Consider the following 19,793-nt stretch of genomic DNA (forward strand, 5'->3'; position numbering starts at 1 on the left):
ATTTCTTCTTAAAACTCCTTGTTAAGGGTTAGATTGGAGTATCACCAGTGGTAATTAGCAATCGATGCAACATGAATTGCCTTTATGGGTCATGCATGTTTTAATGATAAAGATAATGCCACTATTATCTGTGAGGGGAAACTGGGCCACAAAAGTACCCATATCGATAATGCTGAAGATAATGATCCTAACAGACCTATGTGCAGCATTGGGTCATACCACAGACTCAAGAATACCGGTAATTTATGGAGTCTTGTTGTCTTTGAAGGGTTTTGACATTTCGTACATCAGCGAAGGTATTGTTGGCTTTGTTTATCAAACATTGAAACAATGGCGTCGGAAATGTATCAGGTCATCGTTATTGGACCAGTGCACTTACAAATACACAAAATAACTGTTCTTCGTTCTTGACCGTACAGAACAGAAGAAGTTCAAGTGCAGAAAGAAATGCCAAGTGACCTCTATAGACATCAAGTGCGGGTCCAGGCGAAGGAAGTTCTCAAGGAAGGTCCAGGGCAACGGGAAGTCTCTGGTCACGGCCGAGTTTGAACTCCTCATGAACTCTAGAAAGCCATCAGGTAGGGTATGTTAAGAAAACCATCTCGTTCTTGTTGGTAACTGGTGGGTAAGTGGTGATTTTCTTCATTCTGTTATTATGTTTTATGATTACATTGCAAGTGATTCCATGTGATTTACAATTTCTACAGTTTTTGCTTGTAGGTGATTAAATTAGCATCTACGACAAACTAGTGTTGAGGCATATATGAATATAAATAATTTGTTGACGTCAATATTTATTTGCGTTTTCTGAGATATATCGGCATTTAGGTCTGTACCATAAATGGGGGAAAATATTGAAGTCAGTTCTCTAATTATGCTGGTTATTATTTCTTAGCCATAATGCCATTTGAAAGTCATGTAATGGGTTCTGTGAAGGAAGTTCATTCTGGTTGTACACAGCGTGGGTTTGGATGGCCAAAAGCATCAGATCATAAGCGTCTTACGTAATCTTAATCTAATCTTAATCAAACAAAAAACTGTAAGTGTTTTAATAGTGAGAATTGTGGATGTGTAGCCAGGGGCGTTTGGTGACTGCCAGCTTGACCCAGTACAATATTTCTTGCGTGTGAAGTCAGCAGCCTGTTTGTTTCAGTATGGGAAGGTATGTACCATTCGTGTATAACACTTGTAATAACCCTTACAGACTATTCACCCTTATTGATATGCAGGTAAATGTGACATAGCCTGTGTGGGGAAGCGAACCAAGCGGAAATTGAAGAAGGCGTTCAAGACGTTGAAGAGAGCGATCAGGAAGGGGGATCTACCCATAGGGTAAGACTTGGTCATCAGTGTACACTTGACTCTGGGTTGCCATTGAAACTGATAATTGCAATTCAGTGTGCATTTTGTTGCAGGTTTGCAGGAACACCACTGGACATCATCAAAAAGTCGTTCAGGCCCGAGAAGGCGATTCCAGCCTCCTGCAGCCCCGGCACCGTCAACGTCAATCAAGTGTGTGGTACGTCACGTGTTAGCATCCTCACTCGGGTTTCCTTGAAGAACACCTATCTCAAATAGTTCGGGGTACAGGTCACCTCGTGGAAAACCATCTCCTTCCCCTTTGACAGAGAGAAAATTAGTATTAACTGTGGATATTCCGTGCACATGAAAGAAAACTTATCTTGACTGAATAATTGCAGAAACACTTAAACAAAATCCGAAACACGGTCAGCTAGCTTACCAACTTGCCAAAACACAACTGGAATACCTGCATCGTCACTGTGGAATGAGAATATGGCATTTAATCACCTTCAAACGTTGGTGTATATATTTTAGCCCGGTAGAATATGTATAAGATTTTACTGCAAGCATTGTTATCAGGATCATAGACAATAATTAAGATTGAAATGATCGCTCAAGAACCTTCTGTCTCCTGTTTCTATGGAAGAATGCATTCTCCACAGTAGCGATGGATCACAGCAGGGCTTGGTGTTAATTAACCATTTCCCCTCCATCAGTTGGCTGCAGTATCGGGACCTACTTCGACTCGGATGAGGGTGGATGCCGTCCCTGCCCAGGAGGGACGTATCAGGACACAGAAGGACAGATGTCATGTAAGGACTGCCCTAACCGAAGAGTCGGTGGTGGGCGAGTCGGGGCGACAGCAGCGGCAGAGTGTTCAGGTAGAGTAGAGCTTTTGCATGACAGTTCTTAGCTGGAATATGCCTCTAGTAGGAGAGGTCCTGGAGAAGTAAAAGGAATGGGGTATTTTTACCTTCATTCCATGAAATAACGCACGGTCTTTTTTTGTTAAAATGAGGATCGGTTACATTAATAATTACCCATTATATTTCTGTCAGAACATCCTGCATGTGATGGGGAAAATAGAGATTACGGTGGAACTAAAGGAAAATTGATAATAATAATAATACAAACAATATATATTTTGGAACAATTGTTTTTCACATTCCCAAAAATTACAGCGTCTGCTTTATGTTTTTCGTGTTTTAGAGCAAAACAACTTTAAAACCAAGCTTTAACAGTGTTTCAATCGAAGCATAATTCGGACTGACGTCAGACCCTGTTTCTTTTCTTTAAAATGTGGGTACAGAATTTACAATTCAGGGGCGATTCCAGTATGAAAGAGTTTCTGGGCGTCAAATCGTGTTGCAAGAGCCGACTGAAGGGAATCAGTTGGTCAGGCTCAGTGATATGCCCGAGTATATGTTACCGTAACCGTATATCATATGGTTGTTTATGTCTGTCACTGGCTTGTCTGGGCCCGCTTCTTGGAATATTGTTGACAACGTTTAACGTCTTGTCCTCAGGTATCTTCTTGATCTATTTGCAGACTTGTGTGAGCCAGGCTTCTACTCCAAGAGTGGCAGTAAGCCATGTGTACCCTGCTCCCAGGGGTACTATCAACCAGACTTCGGCCGGACAACCTGCACCCCATGCGGGCACGGCATGAGGACCCGGGGACCCGCGGCAGCCGAGTTTAAGGCCTGCAGTGCCAGGGGTAACGGCGGTGTTGTAACTGTCTGATCTCAGGCGCTCCTCAGAGTTTCTGCAAAACACTATACATCACACCACAGCTGAAATCTTGATTAAATCTTTATGCACAGATTCAAACATGAACCAGATGAGGGGTTGCCCTGTACCGAAGAAAACATACTTGTGTTCTCATATTTACGAAAATAATTGCCTCATGTGTTCAGCACTACCGTGAAAAGTTAACGAAAATCCAGTACAAGTATTTATTTAATTTTTAGTTATGATTCTAACATCAGTGATGCGGGTGGAATTCTAAGTCGCTCAGCGGATTTGCATCCCTTAGTAGATTCCAAACATGATCCCTTTTGTTCGAGTTGTTATGATCTACAGAGGGATGTTACCCCACATCGAATCCCTCTCTGATTTTACTGAACTATTGCTGAAAGCAGTGTTGAACCTTTATTAACAACTGTGATGTTGAGAGGTGTCTGTTTTCAGCGACATGCCAAGCCGGTCACTTCTACAACGTCACCGTCCACCAGTGCCAGATCTGCCCACGGGGCTCCTACCAGCCTCGTTCTGGTCACAACTACTGCATCGCCTGTCCGGGCTCCACCACCACGGATGCCCCAGGCTCAACCAGCAGCGATAACTGCAAAAGTAAGCAGTCTGACTGATTAACAGGATCATTTTCCGAGAATATATGCATGTTTTCCAAATTCTTTTTAAATGCTTCCCGAAGATTTAGGGCTATTTTAAAACCTGCCTGTTAAAATACAGGCTCAAGATTAAGGGACAGATGAAAGATCGTAGTGAATGGATGCAAGCCCTGGGTACCAATAGATATGAAAAAGGTCCAAACAAAATATCTGCAGTTCAGGTACAGAAAAGTGGAGAGTCGGGTCGAGAAAGACACTATCACTGCCCGTCTCATTATCAAAGGATATATTATTTTTTGTCCATGTAACATATCCCGGATACTGAATTAAGTGAAAGTTGGAAATGGCTTTAAACCCAAACTGAAGTCTTAGTCTTGTTTGATTTGTTATACGTGTTAGTCAGTTTGTTTCTTATCAGCAGTTTCCATCTGTAATGATTGTAGTCTGTACCTATTTTATTCAGGCCCCGACAATCCAGAGATTGGCATCATTAGTGTTGAGCAAAAATGTAAAATGCAGTCAAATGAGTTACTCGGAGCTTGACTATCCGATCCATTTGATAACTCAGCCACTCGAGTTTTCGAGGGTATCAATATTCGTAGCCCAAATTTAAATATTCGTACTTGGATTCAGCTGAAATCATTCCATGTGTGATGTAACGAGATCATTTATAGATATGTAAGAATGGGAAGTGCGTGGTCGTTACGGTCATTGGCTGCATGTACATAACAAGTGTTTGTTGGGTAGACCGACTATGTGGCGGGTACCAGGGACGGTACCAGGGGGTGATCGAGACCCCCAACTATCCCGGGGACTACCCCATCGACATCCGGTGCACGTGGAAGATCAAACCCGACAAGAGACGCCGCATCCTCGTCATCATTCCTGAGATCTATCTGCGCGAGGACGACAAATGCGGCGACGTCCTCGTCATGAGAAAATCAAGTAAGTTAAGGAATACCAATTTTAACGTCAGCTATTTATGCTTCTCTAGGTTTCGAGCCTGCAACTTGTTTTCCATTCGCGATTTCGCATTCTTATTCTTAATATAAAATAAAATATTTCAGACGAGTCCATAGCGTTTGGTGTTCGCCCATTCTTGATGTTGACATATTTTGATATTATTAAGCACAACACGATTCATTTGCCTTCAAAATGTGTTGTCGAGAAACATGTTCTAAATGTGTCATGGTCTGACAGGGGGTCTTATATGACCCGTTGGCAATGAAGACCTAATATGCTGCATGCTAAATCATACACTGTATACCCAGACGAAATTTTGACTGTTTGTTGTTATGACAGAGTCTCCATACAGCCTGACCACGTTCGAGACATGCAAGAGCAAAGATCAACCGATCGCCTTCACTGCTCGCTCCAAGAAACTGTGGATTCAGTTCAAGTCGGACGGCAACAACACTGCCAAGGGTTTCTCTATACCATTTGTCACTTACAACGGTTGGTATTTCATTCACAGCAGACTCATTTCCTAATTCAGAACCACTACCGAATACCTTAAAACTGTAACCCACTCAAGAACTGAACAGAAACACGCCATGTTAGGTGTCTGGAGACAGGGCAGGGACTTCCTCTCACCGGTAACTTTGCCTGCCCCTTCTATATGGAACTTGGTCTTACTGAGAACAAATGTTTGCCCACAGGGGCAATACGGTCTTGGTGTTTTGTTGAAACGTTTAATGTCAACAAAAGCTTTTACTACAGTGATTGTGTTCTGATTTCAGAGGAATACCAGACCCTCATAGAAGACATCGTCCGCGACGGCCGTCTCTACAACTCCTATCAACATCAACAAATATTCAAGGTTGTTGCAATAATGTTGTGGCTACAAGCGAGTCTCCCCCAATCCCATATCGTTTGAGTTGGTCTCGGGATCCTGAATGACTCTAAATGGGCATAGAGTAGTTTAGTAGTCTTGTGGCGCCTACGTTTCCTAGCCAAGCCCAGATTTCGGTTTGATTCACAAATGAACCATGTGTGAAGCCATGTCTTGGTGTCCCTTGAGTTCTGTACCAAAATTATAACAAGGGCGAAAAAGCATATTCTCTAGTCCTTAATAACAAATCGTTTTATGTCGTTTTGACAACATTGCTATATTCGGGTTACACCACATAGTGAACTTCACTGATAGTGTCCATGTCACAATTGAACATGACGAGCGAGCACTTCAAGCACTAGGGTGCCCCTCTAGAAAATGACGATAGCAATGGTTAATAATGACAACACTGACGCTATCTCTTTACAGGACCGGAAGCTCCTGAACGCGCTCCTAGAGGTGATCGCCCAGCCCTACAACTATCTGAAATACGTAAACGTGTCCCATACGATGTTCCCACAATCCTTCTTTCGGCTTCTCACGCCCAAAGTTCGGCGATTCTTCAACACATGATGAGACCTGGATGAGGCTGGAAGCAAGGAGAATGCGCATTACTCATAGGAATATTTTCATGCGATGTGATCATGTGACATCACGTGACCTTGACCTCATGCTGCTCCAAGCAGACTGGATTTCATAGCCTTCCGGTTGCAAAGGTCATGCAAGGGAGGCAACTCATCCTCATTTGTATCAGTGTTGTGTCATAAACGATGTCCTAGGCCGCACAGCGTGGGACGTTTAATTGTTGAGTTGAGGAAATGACTCCTGTAGTTGGTACAATTGAGCACGTGACTTACTATACGAAAGGAGACAGTATACAGTATACGAGAGTATACCAGTTGGAGACTTGTTCAGTGTTCATGTGAAATCCTTGGAAGCGTTGCCATAGAAACTATATGCCACAAGAATTGGTTATACATGGTAACGCTCTGTCGTGGTTGACGTAAAGGCATTTATATCCCGTGTATGGATGGGTGGAGATTTAAGCTGTGTGTAGCTTTACCCCGCGAGCAACAGTAACTGGCTTTCTCCTAAACTGGGTGATCATGTACTGGCGCTGCTAGTTGCACGGAGAATGAATCGGTGAACATACAATATGCATATATTCATCTCGTTCTAGCTTAAAAAGCACAGTAGCCATAAGCCATGACTACATAACTACCCTCAACCTGCAGTAGAGCCGTAGGGTTATGGCTGGATGGGGGAATTGGGGTTGGGCAGGTGGTTTAGTGGTTTGGTCCCAATCCGACACAGTGGTTACCGGGTTTGGGACGCTTTAGGATCAAATCGCTTTACATGGATTACAGCTAACATTGAAAAAGACATCTTGAAGATACGGTTACTCAGAATATTATTTCTGTGCAAATACAACTTAAAGTTGATGCCAGATGTCAGAAATTCTATATTCAGAGAACTTGTAATATGTTTAATGGCTTAGAGAGCAAAGTTTTTTTTCTCTATCTGAGACAGGTATTCTTGGTAAAGGGCATCGTGTTTTTTGTTTTGTGTCTTAATACCGGTCGGACTACGGAAATGGGTTGTGCGAACACCAAAACTTTTGAGTTTCAGTCAGGAATGTACGCATTACGATTCAGCTATGAAAGTAACGAGATGTTGTTTTACAGGGTACAGTGACGCCCTATACGTCGCCCATTTTGAACTGCTCTACAATGAATGACACATTTTTTATAGAAAGTGCACTAAACCTAGTTACAGTGTTAAGTCGTTTTTGTTTTGACAACACTACGGGTCGAGGCTGGAAATATCGTTGCTTAGATAGACAAGTTGTTTTAAATTGGTTTTTAAATAGGACATCCTTGTAGCTGGGCGTATGGGAAGCTTTTGTTTATGTTTTAATCTGGTGCTGAGCGCTTACGTTTTGGTTTAATAGGTCTGGTATCCACCGTTAAACGCCGTTTCACTAACAACCCCCGCCGACGCATAATCACAATGTTTGAAGGATCTCTAACCCAGTGAATCATCTAGGTGCGGCCATTTTTAATGGACACACCTTCACATAATACTGATCCCCAGACAAAACGGTTTACACCTACTTTGTAAAGTTATCTGTTTTCAAAAACAAGAACATCATTTTGGGGTAACGACACCTTTTCAATACCTTGTTCATCAGTGTAAACGGTTGCAACAGAAGTACAGTCTATCAGAAGCATACATTTGCTGCACCTTGCGTGTTGATAAATATGGTTTCCATGGCAACATGTTGATGAATATGTTTCCATGACAACATATCGATAATTATGGTTTCCATAAAGACATGTGCTTGGTTGATGAAGATGGGTTCCATTGCAAGATGTCGATGAATATGGTTTCCATGACAACGTATTGATGAATATGGTTTCTATAACAAAATGTTGATAAATACAACTGTTAATGGTTGGTGGGTATGTTTTCGTGACAGCATATTGATAAATATGGTTTCCATGACAGAGCTGTGTGATAGGTTGTTTGAACACGTGGTCCGCTTACCCCTGAAATGATATGTTTATTTGTCGCTTTACAATATCAGTGCTTCAAGCTGTGTAACATACTGAATAAGTGAATGCATTAATTTGTAGGACATTGGCTTACAATAAGTGTATATTTTTATTGTTATATATTTTGCTTATCTATCTGTTGTGTACATGCTTGTCAAATCTCGATGTATTTAATATATGTATTGTCCTAAATCTGTATGTGCAAATTGTTCAGTGAAATATCAGTGATGTTCAGCTTCTGTCGATGTCAGGATATTCAGTTCGACCTATCTAGTTTGCAGCGAGACTGGACATTCGTGTTCAATGAAATAACCTTGGCAGTGCTTGAAAAGATAAATAACATGTTTCTCTGATTAATATAGTAACAAAACGCAAACAAAGTTTTTCCAGAGTTGAATTCTTTTCAGAACTTCACTGCAGACATTGCCAGTAAACTTTAAAAATCCACCTGACCAAATATTACTCCCACTTTACCAAAGTTAACAATTTGGTTCTTTTGCAAATTATCTCTAGCAAGTATTAACAGCAGGTAATTGCATTTTTATTTCATCATCAAAATACATATGCCAAAACATTTCAAAAGTTTGGTACTACTGTACTACAATAGAGTTTAATGTGAATATTTACTTGACTCATCGGGGAATTTCATTCAACCGGGGCGTCGGGCAATACCATTATTCAACCCGTCAAACTGCGTTGAAAAAATAAAAAAAAGTCTGTTAAGTAATGTCGTAAAAATGAATACAATCAAAGAAAGAACATGGAATTGTCGGTAGAGTCTTTGAGTAATTATGACGAGAGATGCCATCAAGATCACGCGCTCAAGGCCTGTAGTACGTATCAAAATGGTATTGAAACCAATGGTGACAGGTATATCTGAACGGACCAGAATCCTGCGATTTTGAGTTTGTACCCCAGATTCATCCTGATGATGAATGTGGTTTCTGACGCCTTGACCTTTTACAGATCCAGCAAAGTGTAGACGTCAGCGTTCTGTATCACTTAAAATGATTACAACATGAGACATTCAAAACAATGTTAGGGCAAACTACCAACTTGAGAACTAACCCACACACTCTCCGCACAATACCCTGTCTTGTTGAAAACTGGAAACGTGTTTCACATGGAGTTTATTCCAACTTGTTGCAGATATTATAATACCAAACTTTGTTGTTTTTAATCACCTTACGTATTTGACACCGTGTTTGGTTCCTGTATACACCCGCTGTGAGATGTTAATGTTTAATTAGAAATAAAATAGATGTATTGGAACATACCAAAATGACATCTCTCTCACATCAACTCAGGGCAGTTCAAAAACGTTGGGCGTTCGCCTAAACATTTCAGTTATCGATAAACCTGAGATAATTTGCATTCAGTTGTTAATTAAGGGAGTTTAATACCGCCCTCTACTTAACACTGCTGTGCAGACGGTTCACCTCCGCCCTTGTGGTGGCGTGGTGGAATTCTCCTGATATCAACAGTCTTCGTGAAACTAGATGGGTCACGTGACCTCGTGTACATTGCACCCTGCTTACAAATCCGTGAACTAGATCTTATTGTTCTCACCAGTAAATACTGAGTAAAATCTCGAATGAAATGGTTCGTCTTATGATTTATATTGCCGTACTGTGTAATTATGTATAATGCAGATGTAAGTATTGTGTAAGGTCAGGGATGATGAAATCGTTTATTTGCGGGAACTTGTCTGGATGAATCTGCTCGTATGTTTGTCTATATTATGCAGGTAGACATACAATACCCCGGCCCAATTTTAATGAACACTTCACAGAGCACAAACTGGTAGACAAGCCATGATGTCAACAATGTAACAACGAACTTGCAGCTTGCGCAGTCCATCACCATGTCCTGCATAGAAAGCATCCCAGGAAACCTTTATAGGCTCGTCGTACATGGCATCTGAACGTATGGTTGGGCAGACACAGCGACTGTGGTCAGGGAGCATGTCAGAAGATAACTCATCGTTACCAACCTCGTCAACAAGTTTATCAAGTTCAATTTTTCGCCTTTTTCTGAAAGTGTTCAGTTAACAAACCAGTATACATCGTGCGAATTTTGTCGGGGAGTCTCCTTTAGGACCCATTGACTCGACGCTCTGGTGATGTGGAGATATAGCTGCGATTTTACGAGTCTTTAACATTTATTTCTGATAATGCTAAGACTCATCGTCCTGTTCCACAAACAGACCTCCACCACCAATAGGGAATCGCTGTGTAATAAAGGCGTGTGGCGTTACCCCCAGGGGGCACACTGACCCACACTCTCGTACGTATGGTAGATTGGTTGCTAGATTAACATCAGCTATGAGCGATCCACTCAGACACAGTAACTGACGACCATCGGTGTCCTCAGTATTGATCAACCAACCTACACTAGCTTCAATGGGCTCTGGAACACTTTTCTTCCGTTACCACATTCTCTTTCTTCCGCAGATTAACAGGTAACACTAAATGTATGTGTGCGTGCGTGTGTGTGTGCGTGCGTGCGTGTAAATATTTGGGAGATGGGAACGTGACGAACTCTCTCCTACTCGCACTCTCCCTATCTTGAGGGGAGGTGAAACGGGTTTTCGTGGCACTTATGATCAGTTGTCCTATTATGACGATGTGCGTGCGTGTGGCTGCTTGCATTAGAAAAGGGTTTTATAGCGCTAGCTCACTGAGATACCATTAGGGGCGTAGGTACCTTTATATATCAATGCCCGGACTTGCACATGATCGCTGCTTGAAGGGTTGGGCAAAACTTCAATACTATCAACACACTGGGCTTACACGAATACATCTGCTACGCTCCTGACCAAGTTGTTGATAAGCATGAATACCCCACTCTGACACATTATACTGACTCCGACCCCCAGCGCCAGACAGGTACCAAAAGACTAACAAGTACCAAAAATATAAAGGACGCGGCCTGGGATCGAACCGCGAACTTTCGCTCTCCTGGCGGACGCTCAAATACTACACTGAGGAGGCAGTCCCGATCATAAGAGTCTTCAAAAATGCAAGCTGCAAAACAAAACAAGTCACAATACTATGTTTAGTCTTTTATTGGATAACAATACACAGACCCTCTCTTCTCTCCAGTACAAATACACATAAAACTCTGAATACATGTTCTCTTGGAAACCCACACATACCACATGCCAATTCATTGATTATATATAGCAGCTATCTTCCCAAACACAAGACTTACACTGAAAGTGTCTGGTTTTAAGGAGATTGGGTGAGTTTATTTTTACACCACACTGAACAATATACCAGCTATGTGGTCGGTCTAAATAATTCAGTCTGCACCTGACAGTCTAGTGATCAACATCATGAACACTGATCTACATAACTGGGATACACTGACATGTATCAAACAGTCAGGGGGCCTGACCACCCGATCTGGTTAGTCACCTCCTAGACAAGCATAGGTTACTGAAGACCAGTTCTAACCCAGGTAGTTTTCAAGACAGACTACAGGGGAGAGGCACAACCACATACATCTGACAAAGTACTACCCACTCTTCCAGTGACACTATCTGCATCTGTCATTTTCTGAACCCGAAATCAATTTCAGATCTGTAAAACTGGTATGAGCAGTTAGAACTGGTATGCATCAACCCCTGAATGTGGAAGACACCTGTCAGGTGTCAACTAAGAGGCATGGTTGATACTGGTCATGTTTCATTTCTGTGGACCATTGATTGATGCCTGGGAGTAGATCTGCTCTTGGTGTAAATCACTGAATTGTCTGATCCAGTTTACAGGATGCTATCATACAGCTAAAAGCAGCATTAACCAACAACAAAACAACTTTACTTCATTAACAGAGACTCTCCACATTACCATCCGAGTTCCAAACTTCAAACAGTCATTCATTTCTCACAACCACTCCGATTGGATTCAACCTCATTTACTACAGATTGAAAAGAACACCACTGTCGAGATCTAGGGCCATACCAAGTGGTCTGAGATGGCACAATTCACTGCTAAGAGGTGCATGTTTGCTGGATTTCTAGGTTCAAATGCAAGGTAACTCTGAATGTGTTTTTATGTTAAAGAGCACCTTGAATTCAAAATGGTAGAGGTTGCTGATAACATCAACAAAACTGGTTGACCAATATCATGGCAACATGAGCTCTTCAAATAGCAAGTAGTACACATGTATCAAGATGAAGACGATGATGAAGATGATGGCAGTGCATTATCTGACACTTGACAAAGTACCAGTGAAAAACACAACCCTAGTAATACTTCTTTGTAATAGAAAACGTCACAAAAATATGACATAAAATTGTGTCTGCCATTACAGTTAAAAGTTGAGGGATATATTTTCCAAAACAACATATTGAAATGTAAGCCTTATCATACACTGACTGAATATTACATTTTTAAAAATTATCAATATCCTCCTCCCCTTCCAGGACAAGCTAGTGTCAAGGTTCCCTGAAATCCCTAGTTTAAATGCTATAATCATATAAAATCCTTGAAAACAGTACTATTGACAACAAGGAGATCATGAGGACTCTGACACATAGGCCCCTTTAGGGGGTTTGGGAATGGCGGTGGGGTCGAGACCCAGCTGTTTCATCTGAACTCCCATATCGAACAGGTAGTCATAACACTCGCACCTGTGAGAGAGAAATGTCTAGTGTGAATTATCAGCAAATTTGGACAAATGTTGACCATATTACAGCAACATCACAGCAAAATCAGACCAAATTAAATATACCCCACATCACAGTATACAGCCACTACATAGAAACATGGACACATCCAAACATTCTGTTTATCACAGAGATGGGATTTTTTAACACCTGCCATTGTCCTATATTCAGTATTTTCCTTCTGAAATTCATGATTGATTGATTGACTGACGCAATATTCCAGCTATATGGCATCAGTCTGTAAATAATTCAGTCTAGACCAGACAATCCAGTGATCAACAGCATGAGCATCATTCTATGAATCTGGGATACAATTATATGTGTCAACCTAATCAGTGATCCGGACCACCTGATCCCCTTAGCTCCTCTTTTGACAAGCATAGGTCACTGAAGACCAGTTCTAATCCATATCTATGCTGGTATGGTTGCACAGGTCGTGGACTCTAGTCTGATGTCTGAACATGCCAAAAGAAGTCTCTAGGATTATAAGATCCCCAACTTGAAATACACAAGGACAACAGGTAACTGAAGTCTGCATGATTCAGTACTTACATGGCCTTGGCTTTCTGCCATGTCTCTCCCCATACATAGAATCCATGTCGTCTCACGAGCACTGCACATGTGTCAGGATAGTCCTCCATAGCTCGAGCCATGGCATCCTGAAAGGCAAACACCATCTCAGATAAACTTATACAAAATATTCTTTTCTTACTGCACTCAGCAATATTTCTACATTGCATAATTTTCAACCACATCGGGCATAATTATTTTTTTAAATGTTTAATCAAGGAAAGGACAGGTAACTCTAAACTGATTTCCTAAATGTAACATATGTCATATTTGGGATTACACTTTCTTAGTAAAGCACTAATTCTAGTACTTTTTTGCTCGAGTCCCAGCCAGGATTTGAACCCGCACCTTCAGTCAGGCACCTAATCACCAGGGCCCTAATTCTCGAAACATTCATAGCCCTAAGAATTCTTAACTTTGACCATAGCCAGTTTCTTAAGAATGGGCTTAAGACGTTTGTAGGGCTAGGAGCGTTTTGAGAATACCTAGCCCGCACACAAAGTCTGGCAATGAATTAGTACTTTACTAACAAAGAATAACCCTAAATATGACATATGTTACATTTGATCACTTCCTAAACCTTAAGTGAGTGAGTTTAGTTTTACACTGCACTGAGCAGTAGTTGAGCTATATGGCGGTGTCCTCTTAAAGGGGCTGTAATGAGGATGACCTCAGAATATCCAGTGGTCGATCCACACTGTTAGGACATCCAGCATGATGGCAGTGGATGAAGTAAGTCCAAATTCCAGCCAAAATGTTACCAGCCCAAATGGATTTATCCAGACCAGACACCAAGACATAGTAAATCTATTCAGATGTATGAAACATCTCATTTTTTACCAGACCATCAGACTGGCTCGCATTAAATCTTGACTGTCTGTCAGAAATATAACCCAGCTCGGATGAACAAATGGGTCTTATTTCATACACTGATGATGGGTGACAATACCTTCAGATCCTTCTCCTCTGGGGTGTTCTCCACAATTGGTACAACCAGCTCCTCGTTGTACTTGTAATATCCACCTGAATCACACACAAATCAGTTCTCAGATACAGGCTGGTTTCCGAATAATCAGGTCTCAGATACAGACAGGTTCCATACAAATCGGGTCTCAGATACAGACAGGTTCCAGACAAATCGGGTCTCAGATACAGACAGGTTCCAGACAAATCAGGTCTCAGATACACAAAAAAGAAGATGTGATTCAGATGCTGTTACATATTTGAGTGTTGATAGCTGTATCATATGAGCATGTATGTGGAAATCACTTACCAGAGCTGTCTTTCTTAATTCCCTTGATCATCTCCAGGTGAGAGATCCTGAACTCCTTCTCTGGAAACATGAGTGTTGCCATGACAGCATGTTTGGAGTGGCTGTGTATCACGGCACCTGCATCTGTCACAGAACAGGTCATTCAGGACAATACCAAGGATATGCAGAACAATGTCAAGGATATTTAGTGAGGACAATACAAACGGCATTTATTCAGGGCAATATCAAGATCACTCTGAAAAACATCAAGGCCAATCACCACAATAACAAGGACACACATTCAGGACAACAACAAGGACATTGATTCAGGGCAATATCAAGGACATTGATTCTCGACAATATCAAGGACATTCAGGACACTGAAATGACGTTCAGGACAATAACAAGAACATTCTGTGAGTGAGTGAGTGAGTAAATTTAGTTTCAGCAATGTTCTATCTGTATGGTGGCAGTCCGTAAATAAACGAGTCCAGATCAGACAATCCAGAGATCAACAGCATGAGCATCAATTTGCGCAACTGGGAACAAATGGTGTGTCAACCAAGTCTGTGAGTCTGACCACCTGATCCTCTTAGTCGCCTCTTATGACAAGCACAGTTGCCTTTTGTGGAAAGCATGGGTTGCTGAACACCTATTCTACCCTGGATTGTCACAGGTCGACATTCATTCAGGACAATATCAAGGCCACTCAAAACAATACAAGGACATTCATTGAGGACAATACCAAGGGCATTCATTCAGGACAATACCAAGGACATTCTGGACCATATCAAGGTCATTTATTCAGGGCAATACCAAGTGGATTCAGGTCAATGCAAGGGCATTAAGGAAGATAACACGGACACGGAGGACCATATAAAGGGCTTTTAGGACAATGCAAGGACATTCAGGACCACAAGAAGGACATTCATTCAGCACAATAACAAGGACATTCATTGAGAATAATATCAAGGGCATTCAGGACAACACTTAGGACATTCAGGACATTGCAAGGCCATTGCCATGCAGACAATATTAAGGTTATTCATTCAGGACAATATCTAGGACATTCAGGACAATGCAAGGCCATTTGGGGCAATAACAAGGACATTCATTCACGACAACATTAAGGCTATTCATTCAGGACAATAACACAGACCTTCATTCAGGACAATAACAAGGTCATTCATTGAGGAAAATACCAAGGACATTCATTCAGGACAATAACAAGGTCATTCAGGACAATATCAAGGTCATTCATTGACAACAATACAAAGGACATTCATTCAGGACAATATCAAGGTCATTCAGGACAGTATCAAGGTCATTTGGGACATTATCAAGGACATTCCGGATAATACAAGGACAATCATTCAGGATAACAGATAATGCTAGATAAAGCATCCATAAACACAGCCTCTGACAACATCAGTGATTACGTACACAGGCATATGTCAAGACAACTAATACCTACTTCTCATTGTGAAGGCATTCATAAAGAGAGGTGTGCACTGGCTCTTCTTGAGTTTTTTACTGGGCGGAGGCTCTGTGATATCTTTATTATCAATCGTCTGGACGAACAGGTCATCAGGCTGGAAGAAAGCATGATGTGATGAATTCTAGACTACATTGTTCCAAGTTACAATGTCCACCACCGAACAATTTGGCCAAATTGCTTGCTTAACTTTTGGACTGCAGAGCTTTGTGTGTGAAGATTTTTATTCTCAAGAATGATACTTCTTTGCATTTTGTTCTTGAAATTATGCTAACTTTCTGCATGTGTGTTGTTTTTGTGATACCGATATCATCCTTCATCTTCAAATATTTTGTCAACATAAGTATTTTCTATCATCTTTCAACCACGGAAATGTTTGTAACACTGAAATGTTTGTACAACAGAAATCTTTCTACCCTGGTAATACTACAACAGAAATATCAGTTTTACCTGAATGCGTTCTTTCTGTACACCTGATGGAGCGATGTATATCTCCTCCCTGGGAACAGACACGTTCAGGACACTTAGTGAAGATAGTTCTTATAATACAATAATTAACACTGACAAGGAAACACAGAAAATAATTCAATATTATTCAATCCACAATCTGCAACAGTCTCGCATTGATGGACACAACATAATCATCAAATACTTCTTGACTCATAATCTCCTCAACTTCATGTACATTGTATAAGCAGTACAAAATACAAAACATCAAATTTGAACACCAACATCTACTGCCTTGGTTATAAATGTCAAAGAGAAATATAAAACATATACAAACAACTTGCAATACAAATCTAGACCAGATACACATCTGACTAAAATCAAATCTTGTTTGCATATGGAGGTTAGCAATTGACCAATGACTACAGGTATGAAAGCAAAGAAGTATTCTTTCATTGAATGTTGTATATCAGAAGACTTTCAACTACAGGATTCACTTCCTGGATTCACAATAACATCATCGACACTGGCATGATTTTCGGAAGTCAATCATGGTTTTGAATGTTTTGAAAATCACAACATAATGAGATTCAATCTCTTCAGTAGACGGTTATAAATCAAACATTATGTTGATGTAACAAGTGACCGGCTTTGATCATAGGTATGGAGAGACACCCACATATTGTGGTGACCACGGTTTGCACTGCCTTTAATCTTACACTATTGTTGGATTGGCATGGGGTGTCCAAAGAATTGCGATCAAGTGCAAAATATGCTTGTCGTATGACAGGCCCGGTTTCTTTATGAAAATTTAAAATTTGGGACATGGGGAAAGTTTAGGAGAAAGTGGATCATCAGCTGCTGTTAAATCACAAAACACATACTTTTGCAAACTTTCCTAAAATGTATTGGCTTGTTTTTTGATGGAATGCAGAGAGGTGTATATATAGTTAATGTGTCCTTGTAATGTGATCTGCATTGTTGTGTGTCATACAGAAACAAATGTTACCCCAGCTTGATACTGACTCCACCGCCTGTGCCTGTTGCCCAGCCATTGTTGTAGAACAATCTACACAGCTCTGGAATCAAGTTCCGAGGATGTTCCTTGGAAAATAATAACAAAAGTTCATGTGATTATTTTGGTTTGTTGTTAAATGGCACACTCACCAATATTCAAGCTATATGGCGGTGGTCTTTAAATAATGACGTATGGACAATACAGTTCAGTGATCAACAGCATGAGCAAGAGATGATGTTAACAGACAGACCTGAAACATCCTTGCAAACGATAATCACATATGACAACGAGTTAATCATTTGCATGAATTGTTCAACAATAAATATCAATATGTATATGCAATTCCATCGTTTTCAACTATTGCAAACTACACTAATCCTGTCTTTAGCTAACCGGAGAATATTTGGGATCCATGACCTCGAGTGACACGTCACACAAAGACCACTTGGTATTGCTGTTGAAATCACGATGTGATCGCGATAGTAAACACTGACATGTGGGAGAAGATGATCACTTGAGGGTCAAGGCCGAATTATATAGACCGGTTTTTCGCCTAGTTGGCGGAGACAGCATTGGTGCGTTTTAGCGAAAGTTTTTTGTGCTCACAGAACTGTTTTTTTAGGTTTATGGTCAAATCAGAGCCCATATTATATGGTCTTTGGTCAGATCAACTATGATCGGATTGTTTTCTGCACTGGGGGTGAAGCAAAGAGACATGCTATGAAAGCACATTTAAGTGCAGAGATTCTTTAAACTGAATCCTAGACTACATATTTGCAATCAATCTGGGGTGTTCAATCCTTCTAACGGCTACAAAATCGAGTACAACAATGGAGTCAAATATTGGCGCCCAGTTATTCGTATCAGGGATACTCTACAACACCCCCATATATATATACTATCTGTTCGTATAGACCAAAATTGATACCCAAATGCCTGCTACAATATGATATAAGTCTTTGACAACGAAGGCACAAAATAGATCTCACATGTTCGAATACTTTCAATTGATTTACTACAGGATTTTCTTGCGCTTGACAACTCAAGATTGTGGCGATATAAATCACTTCATGTTAGATTGCAAACAACGCCGTATAGATATTAACATACAACACAGGAATAATACATAAGTTTCCCTGAACCCCCAAGGAACGTAAACAAACACCCAGGGTACATCAACCATTGGGCTCTGAAGGACCAGTGAACAACGTATTTATCTTACCGAACACCTAAGTGTTAATTTTGAACTGTTTGAAGCATGGCTATCAGATCGTATGTAGATCCTGCACTTAAGCCAACCTATGTAAATCAAACTATTCGATTCTTGCATCTTGTTGTTTTTCTCGCACGTATTGTCTTAGTAAAGTCGCATTCCCAGCGGGATACAATGAAAATAACAGAATAGCGCTCAGCCAATAAGAAAACGACATTTCTGTGTGAGGTAAGATAACAGAACATGTTGCTCATCCTTCCTTGTAAACTACAATTCTTCAAGAACCTGAACTGTATATTTCCGGTGATGCAGTAAGCAAACATGTAATACAAATGCTTATCACATTTCGATGTCAATCACATAACTTCGGTATCCAGAAACATTTTTTCAAAAATAATGGTTCCATATTATGAGGTAATTTGGAATAAAGTGTGACTCAAGCTTGCCTGAAGATAACTATCGCATGTTGCTAACATGTCCATTTTACACCCCAAGAACATTTTCGCCGCCATACAGCTGGAATGTGCGGCGTAAAACTAAACTAACTCAACGAATGTATTTCGGCGTATTTTTATAACCCGTCAAATTTCGAACCACATGAAGATACAAAATAATTATGTTCTTGAAGGGATATGTATATTCCTGGAGCAAAACCTACGCTGACATTAGTGTAAATATATTATCACGTATTATATCTCTACTGAACACACCATATGACAATCTGTTGATCTGATTGATCTATTATCATTGTATTCCTGTCCGCCCCATCTGCTACGTATACCCAGTTCTACTCTGGCTTCCTCCCTATTGTTATTGCATCATTACCCACTCTATCTCCTATGTATATCTTGTTCCGCCTACTCAATATTGGCCTCCGCCCTTTGTTACTGTATTATTACCCATTTCCATTGTTGTTATTATTAATCCCTTTGTTGCATTTTTTTATGTTGTCTTACTTAAAGGTCACATGCAACCAAAAAATCAAACATAATTAAAACACATTTATCACTTATTCATGACATATAATATACATTGCTGCTTTTGAAAAAACAAATAAACACAATTATAAGCGTACAATCGCGATTCA

General features: G+C 40.6%; 2 protein-coding genes across 3 annotated transcripts in view; one reads left to right on the forward strand and one right to left on the reverse strand.

Annotated features, from left to right (window-relative positions):
- LOC137261986 (signal peptide, CUB and EGF-like domain-containing protein 1) overlaps positions 1–9,639 on the forward strand; it is a 69,620-nt gene extending 59,981 nt beyond the window's left edge. For both annotated transcript variants that reach the window (XM_067799789.1, XM_067799790.1), the window contains exons 13-22: positions 420–578; positions 1,230–1,332; positions 1,416–1,519; positions 2,019–2,183; positions 2,852–3,019; positions 3,493–3,654; positions 4,401–4,598; positions 4,956–5,108; positions 5,393–5,472; positions 5,914–9,639. In XM_067799789.1, the coding sequence (XP_067655890.1) occupies positions 420–578; positions 1,230–1,332; positions 1,416–1,519; positions 2,019–2,183; positions 2,852–3,019; positions 3,493–3,654; positions 4,401–4,598; positions 4,956–5,108; positions 5,393–5,472; positions 5,914–6,057 (1,436 nt within the window). In that variant the 3' untranslated portion in view covers positions 6,058–9,639. The remainder of the gene's footprint in view (positions 1–419; positions 579–1,229; positions 1,333–1,415; positions 1,520–2,018; positions 2,184–2,851; positions 3,020–3,492; positions 3,655–4,400; positions 4,599–4,955; positions 5,109–5,392; positions 5,473–5,913) is intronic.
- Positions 9,640–11,091: 1,452 nt separating this feature from the next.
- Positions 11,092–18,036, reverse strand: LOC137261741 (methylthioribulose-1-phosphate dehydratase-like). The gene is made up of 8 exons (XM_067799524.1): positions 17,887–18,036; positions 17,485–17,579; positions 16,479–16,527; positions 16,008–16,125; positions 14,555–14,677; positions 14,231–14,304; positions 13,264–13,370; positions 11,092–12,675 (listed from the first exon to the last, which is right to left on the reverse strand). The coding sequence occupies exons 1-8, from the start codon at positions 17,905–17,907 to the stop codon at positions 12,561–12,563; spliced, it is 702 nt and encodes a 233-aa protein (XP_067655625.1). The 5' UTR covers positions 17,908–18,036; the 3' UTR covers positions 11,092–12,560.
- Between the last annotated feature and the right edge of the window lie 1,757 nt (positions 18,037–19,793).

This window comes from Haliotis asinina, chromosome 14, assembly GCF_037392515.1.
Source record: "Haliotis asinina isolate JCU_RB_2024 chromosome 14, JCU_Hal_asi_v2, whole genome shotgun sequence".
NCBI lineage: Eukaryota > Metazoa > Mollusca > Gastropoda > Lepetellida > Haliotidae > Haliotis > Haliotis asinina.

Excerpts from the sequence above, each read along its gene's own strand:
- LOC137261741 (XM_067799524.1), bottom strand. The coding sequence starts at position 17,907 with ATGGATCCCAAATATTCTCCG. Across the intron at positions 16,528-17,484 it reads GGAGTCAGTATCAAGCTGGG|GGAGGAGATATACATCGCTC; the intron begins GTAACATTTGTT and ends GTCTGTTCCCAG. Across the intron at positions 12,676-13,263 it reads TGGCAGAAAGCCAAGGCCAT|GTGCGAGTGTTATGACTACC; the intron begins GTAAGTACTGAA and ends TCTCTCTCACAG.